The 22,307-nt window shown below is 37.8% G+C and overlaps 1 protein-coding gene across 5 annotated transcripts in view; it reads left to right on the top strand.

The window, feature by feature from the left end:
- The window catches only part of nbeab (neurobeachin b), a 344,194-nt gene that overhangs the window by 197,169 nt on the left and 124,718 nt on the right, over positions 1–22,307 (top strand). For all 5 annotated transcript variants that reach the window (XM_026934784.3, XM_034310661.2, XM_053239985.1 and 2 more), the window contains one exon: positions 13,009–13,133. In XM_026934784.3, coding sequence (XP_026790585.2) covers positions 13,009–13,133 — 125 coding nt within the window. The remainder of the gene's footprint in view (positions 1–13,008; positions 13,134–22,307) is intronic.

The following is a 22,307-nucleotide window of genomic DNA, read 5'->3' as shown; positions in this document are numbered from 1 at the left end:
AATGATGGACTCATTTACTTGCACGCAGTTGATGTTCTGTCCCGATCCTTACAGGCTGCCAGCTCTGTAAACAAACTAAACACACATTAATGAGAGGTTTACACGCTGACGGCGTTTTATAGTCTAACAAAATCTCTAGTCAAGTAAAAACATTCTTACGGGAGTTTTACTCTTTGTGTGTGGCATTTGTGGAATATCATGTCATTTCTCCAGCAAGCTTTTATATCTGAGATAGTGTGCATGGAAAGTGTGTAAAGTATAAAATGGCTAAACCACTTAGACATGAATGAAACAAAAAAACAACAAAAAAAAAATACTACATTTAAAGCTTTGGAGGGAAACGTTCCCTACTTCAGTTTTCTTGAAATCCAACAAAGGTTTAATGATATATTTTTAATTGCACTTAATTATATGCACTCTTTCCTTTTCAGTTTATATATAAAATGCTTGAATATCACTATGATTGGCTTGTTGAAAAAGATGTAAAAACATCAACAGCATAAAGAAAGCAGAAGAAAAAGAAAAGAGAAAAGAAAAAAGAAGGGAAAGGAAAGAAAAAAGAAAGGAAAAGAAAGGAAAAAAGAAAAGAAATAGTCTAAATTGTTATATGAGTTTTTTTGAGAAGGGAAGTAGGAAGTTCTGAGTCAAAAAAAAAAACCTCACAAATTGTCATAAAAAGAGCATAAAGTATGTTTATTGTACAGATGCTCAGAAACGTGTTGAAATAAAATCAAGAAAAAAATAACAAAAACATTTGGGAAATCAGTGCTTCCTTTTTCTTTCTTTATTGTTTTTATTTGTCTTCATTTTTTATTTAATGAAATGAATTAAAGTTCGAATTAATCGAAGGTTCCTTATCTCAGCTTTAGTGAAACCAGCGTTGAGTAGTGATCATGACGTATGAAATGCAAAAGCCCCATAAAAACACCATGTCCTCTCTCGAGTTCATTTCCACGCTCAGTCTGTGTGAAGTTCACCTCAACTGTGATTAATAAAGCTGACTTGTTCACTATCAGCATATATTCTGTCATGCAGTGGCGTGTGGCTGACTTCACCGAGTTCCCAATAACACCTCATCTCATCCCGAGTCGCTGTTCCACATGAGCGGCTCGGTGCTAATTGCTCCAGCATGGCCTTCTGCAATGGGAAAAATGATTCGAACTCCATGTGGAAAAACAGGAGTCCCTTTGTTACCTTTGTCCAAGTCAGCAACATGGCTGACAGCTGACGGAGAACTGACGTGTCTGGACCTTAACTCACTGGACCTTAACTGACTCGAGTATTGATTCTCAGAGCTTTCTCTTGTATAATTACCTTTTTTTGGCGTCAGTTGAGGGGAGATGGATGAAAATGAAAAGCCGAGAGAGAGAGAGAGAGAGAGGGAGAGAAAGGAGGAAAGAGCGAGAGAAAGGTGGCTCGTATTGATCTGCAGGGAAGCCGAGGGGGGAGACGCTGTTTCCCTTGACTAACGGTGAGCTCGGGGTTCTGCGTGTGATGTATGGCAGCTATCTGGTCCTGGATAATAACTTTGTGATGGAATGGAGCCTTCAGTCACATGCGCCCAGGCTAAACAGTCTCAGTGGGTGGAGCTGAAAGAGCCTATCAATTTTAATACCTGACACTAAGAGAAAGAGAGAGAGAGAGAGGTAACATCAGAGGTAAAAAGGTAGAAAGGACGGCATCCTGAACACAGTTTTACACCGCAATCTCTGAAGCTATTGTACGCTCTAAATATTCTAAAAAGCTTTTTTTTTTTTTAAATAGTTAAGCGTTCTTAGTGTCCTTGGAACCCTCTCTATAAGGAAACCCCTCTATTTTTAGGCTTCTACTTAGAACCTTTTAAAAATTTTTCCAAATAGACAAACTAAAGCATACTTCAGGGTTTGAGATTCAACCTTTTGAAAACACTTTCTGTGATTCGTAATGCATTATAAATGCATACATAACTTGTTCTATCAAATACATAATACCTCATGATTGATATAAATGCTCGTAGTTAAATAGAAATTTTATTCAAGCATGATCTTGTTAAATATTACATTTACTACCTCAGCGCTGTTAAATTCTCCATTCTGATTGGTCAGAAGGTGTTGCTTCATTTTCTATAACAGCAGCTCTGAGAGTTGTTTAATTTATAAAAATGAAATGACAGGTTTATGTTAATGCGCTCATTCTAACATGTTATCGTTTCTATAGTAACGACGTACACGGGGACTTCTATGGCAGATGCTTCATGTGAACTAACTAAAATCTTTTTTTGACATGGTGATGTTTTCTGTAAGGAGAGGTTTATTTAGCATTTATGGAAGGAGTCTCCAGTGTCCGCACTTTGTCCACAACAACATTAAATGTACCTATAAACAGATAAAAAGGATGATGTGTTGTTATTCAGTAAATAAAGAATTCTTAGTTTTGGGAAGTTGCTGTGGTATAAGAGGAATAAACCACTTCCAGACATGATGTCAGGAAAATAATCAACCTCCGGCTGGTAAGAGTAAGTGATTATGGTAATGGATATATCTATAATGATTTATGAATACATTCACAATGTTATAATGCATTCATAAGAAATTATACACAACAATAAACAGCTTTAAATTAGTGCTTATAATAGTGCTTATAATACATTATATTGGCATTATAATCTTCTTATAGTGGCTTGGTGATATATAATGTGTTGCGAACACTACTTATAGTGTATCATGTTGAAAAGATTCCTAATATATAATAAAAATAGCTATAAAGTGTAATGTATTTTCAAATCATAACAATGTGTGTAATGCCTAATGAATGCTTTATCACATGATATGAACATGTTCAGAATTTACTATAGATATGACCTTTATAGAAACCTTTATAGTTACAGTGATTATTTTCCTATAACAGCATGCTCCCAAGTTATATTTTTTATACAGCACACATACTACTTCACAATGTCTGGCATAAGTCTGTATAAAGGCTCATATGTAGTTAATGTTGCGTACATGACACTATATAAAATGAGTATTTGACTTTATGGTGTCTGGTTTTGTACCACATTATAATATCAGTTCATAACACTGACATGCACATACACAGAATCTAGTATAGTGGCTGAACTGCAAGTTGTACTGCCAGAGCCGTGCTGTTATAGTGCATTAAAACAATAGTTTCTGCAATACTGTTATGAAAAGATGCTTTATTATAATCAGACATTATGAAATCACATACTAATGCTTTATAAAGGGTTTCACTTACATATAACCATTTATACAGACTTATTCCAGACATTATAAGGCATTATGTATGCTATATAACTAATTAGATATGCATTTATAATGCACTTTGAATACCGGCTTCAATATGCATGTTTTTTGATGTATTATGAATGCAGTTATAGCAATTTATGAGCATTTAAACAGACTAATTGCATTATAAGGCATTATATGTGCTGTATAACATGTTATAAATTAATTTACAAGTACTGGATTTATTTAAGAGTGCAAGTAGTGGAGGCGAGACCTTGTGGCTGTTTGCGTTTTATGAAAATAAATTTCAGAATCTGTCGAAGCTACATTCAGGATGGTAATTGTGTTAGTAAGAGAGCTTATTAAAAAGGTAAGCTATAACCTCGAGAAACCTCAAGAGCTATAGAAACAAGCTTGTTTTCATTTTAGTGTAGATTTTGAGTAAATGCCCACTGGCTACAGCACACAATGGCAGCAAGCTACAGTTGATGTTGGCGTCTCCCAGACACCTCTCCAACTATTTCACTGTTTTTATTTCACACTATTCCCAGTGGCTACTCATCTGTCTTATCTCTCCATCATGGACGAAAGATATGGCGAATCAGGCAAGAAGGAATGTCTGACTGGAACTAGATCTCTGTCTTTCACTGAGGCAGATTTGTCTGTCTTCTGGATTCTCAAATCTGATTGGTCAGAAGTAGAGATGGCACTGATCCGATACCCAGTATTGGTTTTGGGCTGATATCCGCAAAAACATTGTGGATTGGATATCAGAGAAAACATTTTGGATATTGGATCCTGTAACAAATGGCAAAGATTGGAATTGGATTTGGAACAGATTTAATAAATGTGAGTTTCATGTAAGGAAATGTTTGTTTAGCATTTTTGGAAGGAGTCAGCGCTTTTGTAACAGTCGGGAGGTAAAGCTGTAACTTCAGGGCATAAGGCTTTCCGGATCCAGTATCAGCATTGGGCCAATACCAGCAAAAAATGGTGGATCAGATATCGGAGAAATCAAATCGGATATCAGATCCTGGAACAAATGGCAAAGATTGGATTCGGATTTGGAAAAGAAATTTATTTTTAGAATTGGAAATATTTACTATATTACTACATATATTGAAATAACTCGTTTTTCATTTGTTAGGATTGATTTTTTTTTATTGTATCAGTATAAAAAACATGTTATCGTGCCATCTCTAGTCCAAAGGTGTTGATCAGTTTTAAATAACAGCGGCTCTGAAAGTAGTTCTGGCTGCAGGCAAATCACAGGTTTATATTAATGCTCTTACTGTAATACGTTATCATTTCTGTGGTTACAAACCAACACTGACTTGTATAGAGTGAACCATAAAAACAGGCTTGTATTCATTTTGCACTAGATTTAGAGCAAAGTGCAGACTGGTTAGAGCTCATACTGGAAGCAAGCTACAGCTGACATCGCCATCTCTCACACACCTCTCTCATGTTTTTATTTCACACTATTCCCAATAGATACCCTGGTTTGGTTACATCACTCTTCATTTGACCAGCTATACATCTGCTTCCATAGTAATGGAGTGTGGAGGGTAAACTGAATCTGTTCCTTTGTTGTTCTTTTCACACACATGTCCATCCGTTTCTTCTTGAACCTACACTCAGGCTTCCCTTCCCCAAGGGCATGCTTAACCTTGCAGCCTGCGCTAATTATCTCTGGAAAGACTCCCATTCGCACTGTCATCAATTTCAAGGGCATCTTGGGTTCCCCTCCAATCTGTGGCCCCATCCTGGACGAAAAGATCGACGGTTTGGCGAAACAGGCAAGAAGGGACGTCTGACCTGCGCTAGAACTCTGTCTTTCACCAAGGAGAACGTGTCGGTCTTCATCCTGCTCAATCGCTCTGACAAGTGCCACTCGTACCCTTCAGGGTACTCACATGTAGTTACGTCTGATTTATAGCACGGATACGCCGAGAGCCTCATGTCCTTACACGACATTAATGACCTGAGCAATGGAAGGGTCACATGTTCACATCCAGTCTAAGGATTAGTAGTGATAAGAGATCTTTGGGCTGTGGGAAAGTGATGTCCATCACGTGCACCTCCACTAATTTGACCAGACTGTGCATTACTTTGTGTCTTCATTTATTCTTCTGATTAGATATTAAAACCTAGCATGGATGAAAGATAAAGTTTGTTTGAAGAGCAAACTTGAGCGCTGTCCACCAGCATATGGCCGCCATTTGGCCTGTGATGATATGATGGGACTCTTTATGAATTCTCCAAATGTGTTGAAATGTGTCTTATGCAATTTGTGGGAGAACTGGAGCTCAAAGGCTAGGATGAGGAGTGAGAGCTGATCTTTTTAAAACTACAACATCGGCATATGGGAATGCCAGTTCAGTTCTCCAGCGAAGATTCACAAGCTCCGCTTGCCAAATATTTTCCCCAGTGATTTATTTTCCAAAGAAAGAATGTAATAGTTTACCATTTTTGAGCTGACCCTAGAGGAGTAGTGTCACATATATTTTGAAAGGGAGGATTAACATATTTCCTTTGCAAATCGCTTTTGTCAGACGTTTGTAATTGTGTGGTTAAAGCAATACGAAACAGATATAGTGAGTTTCGAATTCCTCCGTCGGCTACAAAGAAATATTTTTATTTAATTATGTATGAAAAATGAATCCAATTCCCTCAGTTGATTTATTATCCAAAAATGCATGTTTAAATTCCTATGAACCAAGTATTTATACTGCATAATAAATGTATTTCTAACATATTATTCTGCACACATTATACCGTATAAAAATTCTCTATAAATAACCATTAGTAGCTATAGTCTGGTATACTACTGCGAATTTAGAATTCTTAATTCTGATTGGTCAGAAGGGGTTGATTACTTTTCTATAATGTCAGCTCTGATAAATAGTTTTGCCTGTAAGAAAAATCAGAAAATTTATATTAATGTGCGCATTCAAATTTTCTATAGTAACAACTTATACATGAACATGTATGGTGGTTGATCAGAAAAAATTTTTTTTAAAAAAATGTATAATTGTGGATATGTTGAAATATTCTGTAAGGAGATGTTTATTTAACATTTATGGAATGAGTCTCCAGTGTCAATCTTTTGTAACAGTCAGAAGTAAAGCTTTGTAAGTTGTTAGACAAAGGAAAGTCTTCAGAAGAGAGGACTTTGAGCTTATTTATTTAAAGTGAGAGAAAAAAACGAGGGGATGATGAAGGAACGACTGTTTATAAGAGGAACTAACTAGTTTTGCAGCCATTCCACAATAGTAAATGTAACTATAAATGGATAAAAAGTATAATCTCTTAGTTTAATAATGAAAAAATACGGTAGTGTTGGCAAATTGCTGTGGTTTAAGAGGAATAAAACACTTTGGGATGTGCAGTTATTGAAAAATAATCAACTTTGGGGTGTTGAGTTGCTTCATGCCACCCCACTGTTCATTATTGTCCCATAACACCACACCCCCCAAGTGTTTTATTCCTTATATCATCATCCCTATTGCTTTTAGTGAATATAAACAGTTTAATATACAGTATATATTAGTGAAGAAAGATGTTATATTTAAAAATGTAATGTAATTTTCACCAAATTATCGTAGCTTTTTTTAAATAGTTCTTGGTAATGGAGTTAGAATTTTAATCCCTACTGTTGAGATGACTTACATAGATATAATCAAAGCCTCCATCCTTAGCAAGTTTGTAGCTGGTGGTCCAGTAGCACTGAGAAAAAGCAGCACCCTGTGCTCTTCACAGAGCAGCCGATCATTAGCGCCACTTATGCTAATTACATCCCATTTATGTCCCCAATGGAAGCATTGAAAGAGAATATAATGGCGTCTTATTGAATCCCACCATCATTTTTTTTTTTTTTTTTGGTTAAGTACTCTCATCTAAAGCGGCTCTGCAAGGCTCCATTAGCTGTTGCTACAACAGCGATGTCCTGAATGACCCCAGATGCTTATGGAGATATAGCAATAGACATTATTCAATATAGTAAACAATATCTTTACTATACTATAAACAGTATCTTTACAGTAAGATTTTCTTTCTGGACTCCATTTGCTATACTATGTGTAATTCAGATATTCTTGCCAATATATGGAATTTGGTGCATTTCTGTATGTGTTGCCAACATGGTGTCCTTTTGTCACGCACAATCCTATGCAAGTCAGTCGTTTTAGATTTCATTGACATTGGCATAGCATATCCTCTTAAATGAATTAGCTGTACAGCGGCGCACAGAATCGAACAATATCTCGTCGAGTCTGCGCTTGTGTGCAGGCCAAGGTAACAGGATCATCTGTCTTGGGAACCATCCTGTCGTAAGCCTTCTGCATCGTCTCCATATAAGTCCAATATATTTCCACGGCCTTCCAAACAAGCCGTCTCTCTTCCCCTACCCAAACATTGCAATATTTTTTTTTTTTTTATGAAATTCTCACCAATCCTTTTATTTCCCACTTTGCTGCTTGAGTCTGAATCATGGCTGTCGGTTTTTTATGGCCGTCCACAAACAGAGGCCATCCCCTATGGACAGTGGAGTGTTAAATCTTACACTGCGAGGCTCCTCAATCTCACGTATTTAACCAGAGAAACCCATCGTTGTGCACTTACACACTTTTGTTGTTAATGACCAGTGTGCTGCTGAGACGATAGTTTTGGTTATCAGCGCTGGGGAAATTAGCTTTTAAAATGCAGTTGAAAAGTCCATTTATGTGATTGATGGGCGATCAGACTAATAAATCTGAGCTTCTTGCGAGGAGGGGCGGACCCTGCACCATTCTTTATTTCTGTCAGGAGACGTGGGATTGCTAAAGTGGAGGGAATCAGGAGCTCATTCTAGCCCGTGATTGCCATTTAGATGAAACGACTGTCAGCGTCTATCCTAGCGCTATACTAGCGCAGATCTTTTCTTTGAGCTGTTTTCATTTGTTCTTGTTTGAATACAATGAAAATGTCACTGCTGTTGAAACGGAGATACGATGAAGGATGAAGTAGTCACATCATGTGATGTCTTCTTATTCACAGGCTGCTTGATAAAGTCTATCTATAAGACTTCTTTTTGGTATGTTTTTAATGCTACTTGATATTCAATCTTCATTAATGCTTTTTTTTTTTAAAGAAAGCTACATTGGGTATTATATAAATGTCTTATAAAGCAACATAGACAGATTTATTAGGCAGGGTTTTATTTCAGGGGTGGACAAATCATAAATTTGTTAGCTAGCCCACTGGACAATAAAAGCTCCAGTGTGCTTCCCAGTTTTCATTGCCTGAAACCTGAAAAGTGGAAGCAAACACTAAGAGAAACTAATGTGTATATGTTTATTATCCTCTTATAACGAAGTGTCTAATATTATACATCATGGTTACCCTCTCAACAAAATGGTAGCAAGTCATTGGCTGATGTTTCTGCTATGAGATGTAGTGTTCTGTCCTCACATCGCACATAAAAACTACGATTCGAGTCTGGCTAGTGTCTTCATTTTCTCTTGATGTGTTTCCCCACTGCGTGTAGTAGCATTAGAGAGGTAAGACAACTTTGCGTCAAACTTTATTGTGCTCAGATTCGTCAGTGTTTTCACATACTTGTGAGTTCCTGATTCTGATAAGATTGGTTGATTCATTTGCGCAGGAAAATCGTTCCACTATGTATTGCTAACAAACAGCTAGCTAAAATCGTTGTGAGAGAGGACAGCTAGGAAAATTGTTCCACTATGTATTGCTAACAAACAGCTAGCAGGACAAACCTTAAAAAAAAAATCTCTGAAACCCCTAAATTTATTTATTATGTACATTTTATATATATATATATATATATATATATATATATATATATATATATATATATATATATATATAAGCTGTCTACAGCTTTACTAAGTTATAAAGCCCATATGTCAGCCGAATGACTGATTTCCACGTCTTCAAACATATCAGTTTAGCATTTATAACAACACTGCATCTATGTGATAGTGCCCAAAGGATTATTCAAATCATAATGGAAGTGTTTTCAGTGAAGACATACTAAAATTAGTAAAAAGTCCACGGTCATGATACATAAAACCTCTAATGTCACCTTGAGTTTTGACATCAGCCTGTCATAAATCCTTTACTATTGCTTTATAAAGTAGTTAAGAAAGCCCACTGTAAGTGCTTTTCAAATAAAATGTGACCCAATATACCATAAAATGCTAAAAAGTGTTTCAGCATCCTGATCTCATGAGGAACAAGAGTGATTGTGTGTTAGATTTCACAAGAATCAAATTGTAGGATTTACAAACGAGTAGTGTGAGATGTTTTTTTCCAGTGATTTGAGTTCAAGCCACTCCTGAGCATCCGTCATCCATCTCCCTTATCCCTTATGTACACGCTCCTCAGGGAAACAGACCCCCCTCAGGGGGAAGGATGTAGTCTCAGATCGAGACCACCCTGGGTGTCCAGACCCTCGTTATGGCACTTCTGATACATGAGAAATCCGTCTTGATTGCTGACCACGCGGCGTAATGTATTGCCGGACTCCCTTCCTGTCCTGCACAAACGGCTTCCAAAGTAAAAGCACATGGTTTGTGGGAAAAGATGGGTTACACTGCCATCAAGTACCATTCTGTTTATTGTCCTTTATAATTTGGCTTTGCTCGGCTTAGCATTTAATTCCCCTTTTCTTGGAGGAGAAAGAGGAAACGCTCGAGCTTTTTCCTCTGAACTCGCCGCTTGCCGCTGTGCACTGCTGTCAAACCGAATCACATTCATCATACACAGTCAGAGACTTGTGTTTTCAGCGATCTTCAAAGCCTAAACGGATTTCTCCCCACCCCTCGCTAGCTTCCGCTGGCAGATTTGGAGGTTATAATCGTAAACAGTAATCGCTTGGGTTCCTTTGCGGGTTCTGCATTTATTTTTCACGGTGTAATCTCGCATTTACAATATCATTTAAGCAGATTTGGCCTCCTGACGTCTCATTCTGTGAAGAGAGACCTCTCTCTCGACTCGGGATTGACAGCAGACAAGCCCTCGGCGCTGTGTACTGCTTTTCATACTGCGGCACGTGATGAACCTTTGACATGCTAGCACATACACTACACACTCCTGATTGATGCTAAACTGAGAGCGATCTCGTGTTGCTGTCGGCTAAGTCTCTGCAATGGCCTGATTTTCTGACATTTTGTAAATATATTCACGGGCTTTTGTGTGTCTGTTTTTTTTTTTTTTTTTGCCAGGGGGTTGTGATGGGATGTGATCCTGCTGTAACACTTTAATCTGTTTAGTCTGCCTCAGTGTTATGGCAGGGTGCAGAGAGCTCTATATAATCCCACCCATAGCTCGAGGAAGCACTTGGAATTGAGCCTTGTTTTGTAAATGGCTGCCTCGTGTTGTGGAGAGAGTGTGCTGGCTGTTATTGTTATTGTACTCCCTTTCCTTTTTTTGTTTTGTTTTTCACTTTCTCCTTGGTTTCTCTTTGGATGAAGGACAATCTTACACTCAGTCCCAAAGGAAGGAAGGAGCCAGTGTGTTTTCTACATTAAACAACAGAAAAAGGCACAGAAGCACCTTTTTTTCCCCCTGATTATAATCACAGTGTATGAATATGTAAATGAGAATCCTCTATGCCCCCAGCATTTCATGGCCTGCATTTGCATATTGGAATGTGATTGGCTGTCATATTTTCTGACACAACAACACTTGCTTGGTACACAATCAATATTAACTCATATTTTATAATATTTTGTAATATATTCAGCTGTATTTTTGTAAATGAATTTAAAAAAGGCTTAACCAACATCAAAAATCACATAATATTACCAACATATAGAGGTGTTTATTTTTTATTTTATTTATTTATTTATTTATTTATCTATCTATTTATTTGAGTTTTAGTTTAGGTTGTATGCCAAAATATTTCTTAAAATTATAACAATAAAAAGTATCTGCTTTGCCCTGTTCCTCTTTAATAATCTAAAGTTATATTTATTAAACATATTAATTTTTTTTTATTATTATTTAAAAAATATTAATTTTAATTAATTAAAATTAATTATTTATAAATACTATTTATTTATTTATTTAATTCTTTAATTATTATTATTATTATTATTATTATTATTATTATTATTATTATTTTCAAATGGTTTTTAGACTATCCAAACTATCCTCTCCACATTGTTTACTGCAGAAATTATCACACAGGCGGATTATGCATTTCGGCGCATGTGCCCTGTAATGGAGACAAACCACATGCGGAATTTGCTGATTGTCTCTTACCATCTTGTCATCTGTTCCCCAATTACCACCATCATCACTCTCTTTTAACATCCCTCAAAACCCTCATTGTGGTAAATTACTTGCAGTGTTATTTCTCTCTTTCTCTCTCTCTCTCTCTCTCTCTCTTTCTCTCTCTCTCAGAAATGCTGAAGCTTTTGAAACATCTCTGGCCTGAGCAGGCTGGAAACAAGCTGCACTTAGTAACCCGATGCTAGTCCTGGCCCTTAATGGTTTGCATTAGCTGCGAGCAATAAAATTAGCCCAGGTCCCTGCTAATGTTGGAATAATCATTTACAAAGATGGTTACCACATGCCGGAACTTGTTGTTTCCCTTTCTCTTTCTCTCTCACTCTGTCTGTCTCTTTCTTTTTATATGGCTGCTAATTCACTGTTATCAATAATGAATAAAAATGCAATACCATGGCTTGCTCTAGGGCCTCACGAATCATTTCGATGAATATTTCAGCACATTATTTTAATCACGGCTGCAGCGTACGTTGTGGTGGTGGTGGTGGGGGGGATTGTTTTATTAGTGTGAGCTGTGGCTGCGGTGAGAATCCCCCCCCCCCCAACACCCCCCCTTTTCCCTCCCTTCCTGCCCTGCCTCCTACCATCATTAAACTCCATGCTGTCTGCATATGGAGTCTTACCTCTGATTTACAAGATTTGTTAAAAAGTACCGTAAAAAAGGAGGCGAACCGCGCCATTTAGACGTGTAATCTGAGCCCGTGTTTGTTAATGGGACTGGCTGTTATTTATACGCGTGCTGCTGCGGTTGCTGCCTGAAAGCGCTTCATGCTGGGAGGCTTCATTGGGGCTTTAGTACAGATTACATCTAACGACACACAGCTTTGTGATTAACTGGTGACCTTTTTGCATAAATTAAGACAGACATAGGTGTATCCTGTGAGTTCTCTGGCCAGCCATTATTGAATGAATGAAAGAATGAATGGGATAAGTTACAGTCACCTGCATAAAATTTTGGCACCCTTCATGTTTTTTTTTTTTTTTTTTTTGCCTAACACCAAGCCACTTGTTACAAATTCACATCTTGATTCCTCCAGGCTCTCTAGCACTCTTCACCACACCAAATCTATCAGATTTTTCAGGAATGTTTTCATCCAACAGATTTCTTCCTTTTTAAGTATTAATAACAAGCAGGATGTACTTGATTTTGGATTTTAAAAGCTTCCAGAATTCTGGAAATTCTATAAATTGGAAGTTTTGATTGATCAAATCATCAGTCAAATTTTGTTTAATATAATCCTTTTTGCATATTATCTTATTCTCTTAAGGGGTGCCAATAATTCTGTAGCTGACTGATGTCTGATATTTGTGTGTGGGTGTGTGTGTAAATTCTCTCACACACACAATCACATATATATTTTTATATAAATCTATCTATCTATCTATCTATCTATCTATCTATCTATCTGTGTAAAATAGTTCTTTGTATTCAATAAGTGGAATTGAAGATTAGTTCATGTGATCTTTTCTTTCCTCTCCGCAGTCAGCTGCATGACTTTTGGCGTCTTGACTACTGGGAGGATGACCTCAGGAGGAGGCGGAGATTTGTCAGGAACCCTTTTGGCTCCACCCACTTGGACATCTCGTGCAAGTCGCTGGAGGACTATGGTAAGTAATTCTGCCAGCAGCCAATCAAAACACAGTCGGAGTTTGGCTCATTATCCCCAAATTATTATTATTTTTTTAAACAGAATGACATCATTGTTTCATGTGGGCTACACACACACACACACACACACACACACACACAGCTTTATCCAGTCCGCACTTTCGAGGTTATGAATATTTGCTGAGCTGAGAAGCAGTTTGTTCTTAATTTTATACCATGAATATTTACAAGGCTTGTCAGTCGAACATGGCAGTGGGATTTTATGGGAGATTTTATTCGCCAGCAACACACGTAATCATGAGGAGAACTGCACTGCTTTTTTTTTTTTTTACTGTATCTGCCTCTCAGACTTTCCTTTTGACCTGTTTGTTCTGTCTGAAGCACAATGTCGATTTGGCTCTGTGTCATGCAACACCGGCTTTTAAAACAAAATGGTTCAATAATATTAACTACTCCCGGCGCTTTTCCTCTGGGCCCTCCAGGATGAATACGAGAGAGGGTGTATTAAGGGCAAATCTATAACTTGGCAAGAGCGATAGATTGGCCTGATGTGGATGAATGTTTTCACTGAAATCTGGTGTAAATGTTGCACCACAACTGTTACTCACAAGGCATGTTTCACATTTACATTTTGGATTGAAATTTTCATTGACTCTTTTCCTTTATACACTGTAATTGTAAATACATTGATCCAGTTTCAGGGAAAATGTCAGATGGCAGCTATATGAGAGTCTCACACACACACACACACACACACACACACACACACACACACAAACAGAGGATATGCCTACCAGCTGCTCTATGATCTGCAGGTGGCCCCTGTTCATAACACAGCCACAGTAATTACCACTGAGATTTTCTCTTTTTGTCTTTCTTCTCTTCCATTTTTCCTACGAACATATTTTGAAAGTTGGCACGGGTTGAAAGAGATTTGGCGACTGAAGTAGAAGCAGAGACTAGTTACAATGTCAGATATACTGTACTTAATTACAAATAATAGTAGATTTGTATAAAAGAATAATGTAAGAAACGTGACTGGTAGAAGAAGCATTTTAAAATAAACCTCTGCTAGAGATTTTAACTGTGTCGTATGTGTCCTATCGATAGATGTAGGAGGAAAAAAAAGTCCAATCACTTCCTAGAGAGAGTGAATCATAAGCCTGAATGTAAACTGTTAAATAGTAAAATGTATGTAAAATAGTTCTAATGGACAGAAAACACAAATAGTTAAACTGAATCATTAGTAATCATGAATCATTAGCAGGTTCAGACTTACACTCCTTACTCTCATGCACCTTTCCTATTAGTTTTATTGTAGTTACTGAATAATATAAAGTAGGTACTGGATAATATGCTAACTATGAATAACTGGTTAAAGGGTTAATTCAATAGTGTTCATGTAACACTAGCTTTTACTAGTTCTGTTATATCTTTGACATATTAAAACATATTATACAGTAAATATTATGAATAATTCAGCAAATTATTCTGTAACACTAACCAATGAGTTCTGGGAGTTTAATGGTTTAATCATTTTTTTCAGTCATGAAGTCACAGCATAATAATCCAGATATAGAAAATTCAGAGGACTGTAAGAGGTTAAATTCACGTAAATTCCTGGAAAAAAATGTTCTGGATCCATACTGGAGTGATGAACAGCGTTACAGCGTTCTTCCAAAAATATTCCATCACTCCAAAATCTCCCATAGGTGTTTACCTGGATTGAGATTCGGTGAGTGAGATGTCATAGCATATGATTCATTTTCATCCTCATGAAACCATTCAGTGAGCGCTTGTGTGCTGTGGATGGGGGCGGAGTCATCCTCGAGGAGAGACCACGCCTATCAGCATAGAAATGCCAAACCAGACCAGCAAAATGTCCGAGCGCATTTGTCACCCGTTGGTAGGTTTCTGTTAGTTTTCTGTCATAAATAGCTTATGTAGGTGTCATGTAGCACCATGAACACCACCCCACAAATACAACTTATCAGTTTTAACCCACAGTGACACAGTGTAATATATTTCTCGCAGTATGCCTCAGATTTTCCTCTGCAGTACTGTTAAAAAGAAGTGGCTTATACATCATAAAGCATTGTACGTATTTATCCATTCCACTCCTCATTAGGTTAGCCGTGTGCTGGGGTACTGGGACGGCTGTGATTGAGAACTTGTTGAAGTCCTGTGCTCTCTCCTGGCTTTCGATGACAGCAATAATGTACAGCCTTGTCACGTGAAAGGGATCGCTTTTAGCCCAGTATGATTCACACAGAATCACAGAGCGAGGAGAAAGTCAGGAGTACCTCCTCTGCATATTACTTATAAGTGTGTCATAGAAAATAAGTCTTCCTTCTCTTGGAGAAACATGACCAGGATGCTTGTGCATGGCAAAATCCCAGCCGTGCTCTAAGTAAGGAGTGAAACATGACAGAGTGGGCTGTGATAGAAAAATAATAAAGAACAGTAACAGTTACTGTTACCACCCCAAAATTGATTACACTGCTAAAACAGCACAACAAAATTGGATTATTCTTCTTATACCACAGTAATTTGCCAATGATTCCGTTTTTATTCATTACAGAACAACACATTGTACTTTTTATCCATTTATAGTTACATTTAATGTTCAAATGTTACAGAGAAACCACAAAGCGCAAAGGCATCTGTCCTAAAGACCTTCCTGACCCTGGAGACTCCTTTCATCAATGATACATAGACAATTCTCACAGAAAACTTTGCTATGTCAACAATTACACATTTAATAACTTTATTCAAGTGGTGCATCTGCCATACAAGTCCTTACATAAGTTGTTTCTATAGAAACAGGAACGTATAAGAACGAGTACATTAATATAAACCCTGTAGCCAGAATTACTGTCAGAGCTGCTGTTATAGAAAATAAATCAACAAATTCTGACCAATCAGAATCAAGCATTCAACAGTGCTGTGGTATAAAGAAATATAGTGAAGCGTTTTCTTTTATCCAACAGTCAGCTTGGGACCATTTTTTTTAAACAAGACCAATTTGAACTTGACCAGAGGAAACATAATGGAGTAGTTAGCCAGACTAGTAATAAGTCCTTCAGGCCGCACAGCTGCGTATGTGACCGTGTGAAGCTAGGTGGTTAGGCGGAAATAACCACTGAGGGCGAACATAAATACAGCTTTCATTCTTTTTCGGTTTTCTGAAAGCGCAGACTGTGATGAATCACTCAGATCAAAAATCGCAGGCATTTGACTAAAGTCTGAAGGGGCTCGGATTTATCCAGAGTGGCATATTTTCAAACTACTTGTCAGACTGTCAGATGTGTTCGCTTACAGATTTCCATCTTCCCTCCCAAGTGAAACAACATGATAGGATATGAGAGTTGTTTCATTTTGCTTTTTTTTAAGTTTAATATAAAAATGGCACTGCCACCTAAGAAATAGCATCATTATAGCTAACGCAGTGTGATTTATCATCACTTTCGTTGGCTTTATTGGCACTCGCATAGCTTTAATAAGACCTCAAAATCTCTGACTGTGTCGTATAACCAGCAGATTATAAAAGTGTGCAGGTGCAGTTCCCACGTACTTTTCTAGACACCATTACCCTTTTGTTGCTGTTCAGAAAATGCGTTTGTGGGAAAGTGTGCTTTTAAACCTCACCTCTCCATCTATTAAGTGTGCTGACAATATAACGAGCCATTTCGTCCAAGTCTCAGCCCGTGATCGCTTCTTCTCTTACCGGCCACAGCTTCGGTATATTGTTAGCTGAGCGGAATTGGGCGAGCATGAAATGGGAGTCGGGTTAATATCGATCCTGCTCTTTAACGGCTTGTTCTGCCTCCAGGTGTCCTTGCAGTCTTATTTTCAGGTGAGCAGTTCCATCGTGACCTACCAAACCCTGCTCAAAGATCTTTATAGCTCATTATTGGAGTATTGGTGTGTATGTGAGTGGGTGTGGGTGTGTGTGTGTTGGGGGGAGGGGGGGGGAGGGGGGGGGTGTCGGGGTGCAGATTGAAACCCATTATCACTAACCTCACCTGTTTAAGCAAGCAAGCAGTTACATTTCTTTTCAAGCATAATTACTTTTGAAAAGTTTGGATTGTCCTTTAAAGTAATGTTTATATATAGTAAAACAGTGCATGCAGACTTGCCAGGTCCCAGCAAAATTTCCATTTAGCCCTAAAATTTGACATTAGAAACATATTTTTTCTTCTTTTTCACCGTGGTGCGCACGCATTTATTGTGGTACGCCTTTTTATTATTGCCTGATACAGCTAGTATCCACTCCATAATCCTCCGTTCCCTCACTCAATCTTCTCCCATGCAACATTCTTGCTTTTGTAAATCATAGATACTCTGTCTGCATTTGCACTTTCCCTTTGTTTGTCATAGCCTATGTTTCTGATTCATTGCAATTAAAACTAAATCTTGGTGGCTGTAGACTTTTTTTAAACTAACCCAAATATCCCACCATGATCGGACTTGTTTTTTCCACCAGCAACCTTGTTCCAAAACCAGCCCAATTTGCCCTAAACAGTGCAACCTTGGCAACCCTGGGTACATGCCAGCGAAATATCTTGCTAGTTTATTCCTACATTCTCTGGCGATGCAGAGCAGAGACGGAAATCATAAACAGACAAAGGCTGGGAATAGCAACCAGGAAGTGCGAGAGCAAGAAAAGAGAAAATCGAATAAAGACTTAACAATCACATGTGCCACTTTTGAAAATTGATCACAGATTGTATGGATGATTTTTGCATGACACACTAACAGAGAGTCATGTTGGCTCTGGATGCATGATCTAAGCTGCTTGAGAAGAATTTTTACAAAAGTCTTCCAGTTCCACTGGTCTCCGATTTCACCAAATGCTACACAGTTTCACTGCATTTAGGGAATTAAACGACTGCAAAATGCGAGCCTGCATGTCCCTGGTGTGTTATAGATGAGCCCAGGTCTCTTAAGCATTTTGTACAAGACTGAGAACTTTCAACATTTCCCGCGGATAATATTTTAATTCACTGCATAACAGTCATATTGGGTGCAGTTGGAGCTTAAGCAGAACATTATGTCATTCCACTTCTTTTGTTCAGGATGATGTGAATAGACTAATACTTATAAGCCCGAGAGAAACAAATGACACACATGACTCCATGACCATACTGAGGCAATAAAAGTGTATGGCCACTGGTAAGCAATGCCCCAGAGCTCCGCCAACATATAAAACATGGACCCTTGGCTACAATAATATGGCTTTGCTGAGGGCCTCCTTATCTGTTCCATGTTGGACAGTAAAACTACTGAACGCTCATATATATCCACCCCAAAAGCCGCTTTCAAAAGCCGTAAAGTCATTTTTTCCTCTTCAACTTATGTTCTTGTGAAATCCTTCCCTCCTTAGGGAGTGAAAATAAAAAAGCCACATGTAAGTTACAGGAGTAAAAATCAGATTCATTTTATAGTCTAAACCAGTTTCCATGGCTTCCATGGGGTATTCAGTACTTCATGATTATGTCCAGTGCAAAAGTTTGCATCCCTGTGGGTTTATGCGTGAAAAAAATAGAAAATGGACCTCTGTTTTACAGTTTATCTAAAGATCAGAATTCCAAGGTCATTCAATGGGGTTTATCACATCTTACAGCATAAAGCCTACATATTACAGCAACTGAATCTTTATTAGCAAGCTCAAAAGTTTGCATCCCCCGTTGGCATGCTCTCAAACAGTTTTTGTTATATCTATACACTGACCCGTGTGAGTGCACGTTTATTTTATGACCATGAACCAATTATTTGAATATAATAATAATAATAATAATAATAATAATAATAATAATAATATATTTTATTTATAAAGCACTTTACATTTTAAAGAAAATATATGAACACGTGTTTTGAACGTGCACAATAACATCTTGGCTATTTATTTATTTATGTTTTTTTCTGAATTTCCACCCATAGAATGCATTTTTTAAATTAAAATTGTCATTAGATTCCAGTTGACATTAATTATAGACATAACATTGATAATAGTGGATTGTTTGTGATTTTTACCAGTGTAACAAAATTCAAAAGTCGCAGACCCCTTTGGGGTCCCAAACCCTTCTTCGAGAACCATGCCTCCAGGTTTGTTTTAGTATTTTTTTTTTTTTTTTGAATGTACATAATGAAGGTGTTTATGGTGTATACATTTGAAACAGACAACACATTTAGTTTATGTCTTATTTTATGTAACACCTAGTTTATGTAACACTCTAGCCTAAGTTAAGAGTCAATGGGAATTAAGAAAACAGCTCTCACAAGACGTAACCCAGAAAATACTGGGTACTTTCACGTATCTGGAGAAGGAGATAAAAATATATCATGGTGTTTAGGGGATACCATGACCAACAGAGGAAAAAAACAAAAGCATAATTCAGAAATAGAAAAAAAAATCAGAGCGATTCAGAGAACACTTCAAAGCAAAAGGAAGGTGACCTCAAAAAGTCCTTGAAGGCAAGTGGAATAAGAACGCATGCTTAAATTTCATCACATTAATAAATATCATACTGATTGTATCACTGTTACAAATATAGACACAGTTCGACTACAGCACTCCTTTACATGTTTTATTCCTTATACATTAAACGTTAAGCCATATCAGATTTTTTTTTTTCATTTTTATATCTGATCTTATATATTGGATTTTAACCAACAACTCTTTTTTTCATCTTGATATTACATTACACACATTTCTCCTCTTAGCCTTCAGAAATTGGCACATCACAAATATCCTGTTTTTTCTCAATCCAGCGTGCAGTGCCATCTGAGGAGGATGTGGCTAGTCCAGTTTGCGTCTGGCTTCTCGACCTGTCTGGGTGTATCTATGGGTACGGGTCTGAGTGTTCACAGACCCTGAACGAACAGTGGGGTCTGGTTTTATTCTGCTGCTTGTTTGAGGAATGAAAGTGAAATCTAGCCCAAAATGCTTTTCACGCCTCACTACTAATGTTGACAAATGGCTATCGTTGCGCTTTCATTCGAGAATATCTAGACCGCATTTGTTTTCATGATGGTGTATTTATCTGGCGTGCTTCTCAGCATTTCTGCTCATTTACCATTTATGATCTGCTTTTCTACTCATTTCTTTGACAGCAAAATATTGTGAAATTAAATATTCCTTCCTCCACTTTGTGTCCATCAAAGATCATTTTCTTTGTAGACTCAACCTGGTTTATTTTCTCTCCGGTCCTTGGCTACGTCTCGCCAATCAGAGCTCGACATTTGCCCACCAACGTGCCTCCAGCTTTAACGCAGTCGTGATGACGGTTTACAGAAATCTGAAATTTCACCCCCATGCTTTTGATCGATGAGCGTCATCCGGCTAACTGTAGCAGTCTCCATTTCCTCTCTGTTTTTTTCCCCTCACGCTGATGAAAAACTTCTCAGCTAGGAGAGTAGAGTAGAAAGACTTTTTTATTTTTTCAATTCCATCTCCCATGATAACAGAGTTGATGACAGTCACATTCACCCTCATGACATGAGGTACTGTACACGAACCTCAGGGAAATCCTCCGAGTGCCTTGAGGGTTTTCCTAAAAAGAAACATGTCAGAAGAGTGTAATCTACCTCAACATTTCTGATAAGCAGTTCACATTTCCACCCTTTTATTTCCATCTTTTCTTTATTGAATGTCTCTGTTCTGACCTTAAAGAAGACAAATCCACACGGACGTCTGGCTGCAGAGATGTGTGACAGACTCGCCTGCAGTCTTTCCCTTGCTTTTTTGCATAATTAAAGGTGACAATTTTTTTCCCCTTCATCTCCAGAGAAACTGAACACCCTATAGCACTGTTTTATTTTAAGCTTTGCTGATGAGCTTTGACTTATAGACACTGTATAAATTCTATAAAGATGTTGAAACACACAGTATAAAGGCTTAGGCAGGCTTTGAATGAAGGAGTGTTTTTCATTAAGTCTAATAAACAGCAGGGTGAGAAGGGACTTTATTTTTGTGTCTTGACCATCATGGTGTTAATTTTTTCCCCCATTTTCGTCCGAATTTGGCCATTTGCTAATTCCCAGCCTCTAGCTAGCTTTCCCCTATGACATGACAGCTACCCTCGGGGGAAGGTGAAGGCTAGCATGTGTTTCTTCCGAGACACGTGAAGCCAGCATATCTTTTTGTAATCTTTTGCCCTCTTGGATTCCTAGCCATGGATGGCTGAGACATCATTGCACCCATGTCATAACAAAATAATTGAGGTTAATTTAGGTGAAAATGCTCATCAGTGACCTTTTCTTCCAATAAGTAAAACAAAGCCTAGAGCCCAGAACCCATGTGGATACAGGAATTCATACATTGTACTCAAAGTCTGTGAGGAAGTGTTGAGGAAGACATTTTCCTCAACAAATAAAAATGAGATGAAAATGTTTACATTTATGGCATTTGGCATATTTAGTAGAAAGAAATCATTAGAGTGGATATAGTTCAGTTTTTAAAATGTGGGTGCTCCATTTCATTGGATAAAAGGTTTGAGGCTAACTGGAGTTAATATAAAACAGCATGCTAGTTTTCACCACTCTGATGCTGTAGACTTTCATACTGTAGCACTGTTTTCAAAACTTCTCTGAAATTCAGACCTTTCAAAAGTCGGTAAATGTTGTGCTACAAGACTCATCCGGTCATCTTCAGTAAATATCCTGCTCAGGGTTATGGTACATCTGAAGCTGATTTTGAGAACACTGTGTGTGAGTCTGGAATACACACTGGATGGGATACCGGTCCATCACCCTGCACCGTGCACACACATTCACACCTAGGAGCAATTAATTAATGTAGCCAGTCTATTTACTCTCACATTTTAGGGAGGTCAGAGGAAACTGGAGAATCCGAAGGAAACCCACGTGGACACGGGAAGCATTTGAGGAACTCCACACAGACAGTAACCACCCTGATCAGTGGATTTTCCCTGAAGCTGAAGCTTTACATCCCACTAGAGAGTCCAAATAGGAATAGTTTCCATCCTTCATAGCTAGCTGTGATCAGTCTAATCAGTCACATGACATTGTATCATTTTTGCTCGATCCTAACTTTTTGACAATTTGACTAACTGACACTAACATACAATGTTTCCTGCATTACATTAGCATATATGTTGTTACCTTGGCCAATGTCACTGTAACTCATACCACTCATTGTAAAGTTTGGG

This window comes from Pangasianodon hypophthalmus, chromosome 14 (genome assembly GCF_027358585.1).
Source record: "Pangasianodon hypophthalmus isolate fPanHyp1 chromosome 14, fPanHyp1.pri, whole genome shotgun sequence".
NCBI lineage: Eukaryota > Metazoa > Chordata > Actinopteri > Siluriformes > Pangasiidae > Pangasianodon > Pangasianodon hypophthalmus.
This window is presented reverse-complemented; position numbering and strand designations above follow the sequence as displayed.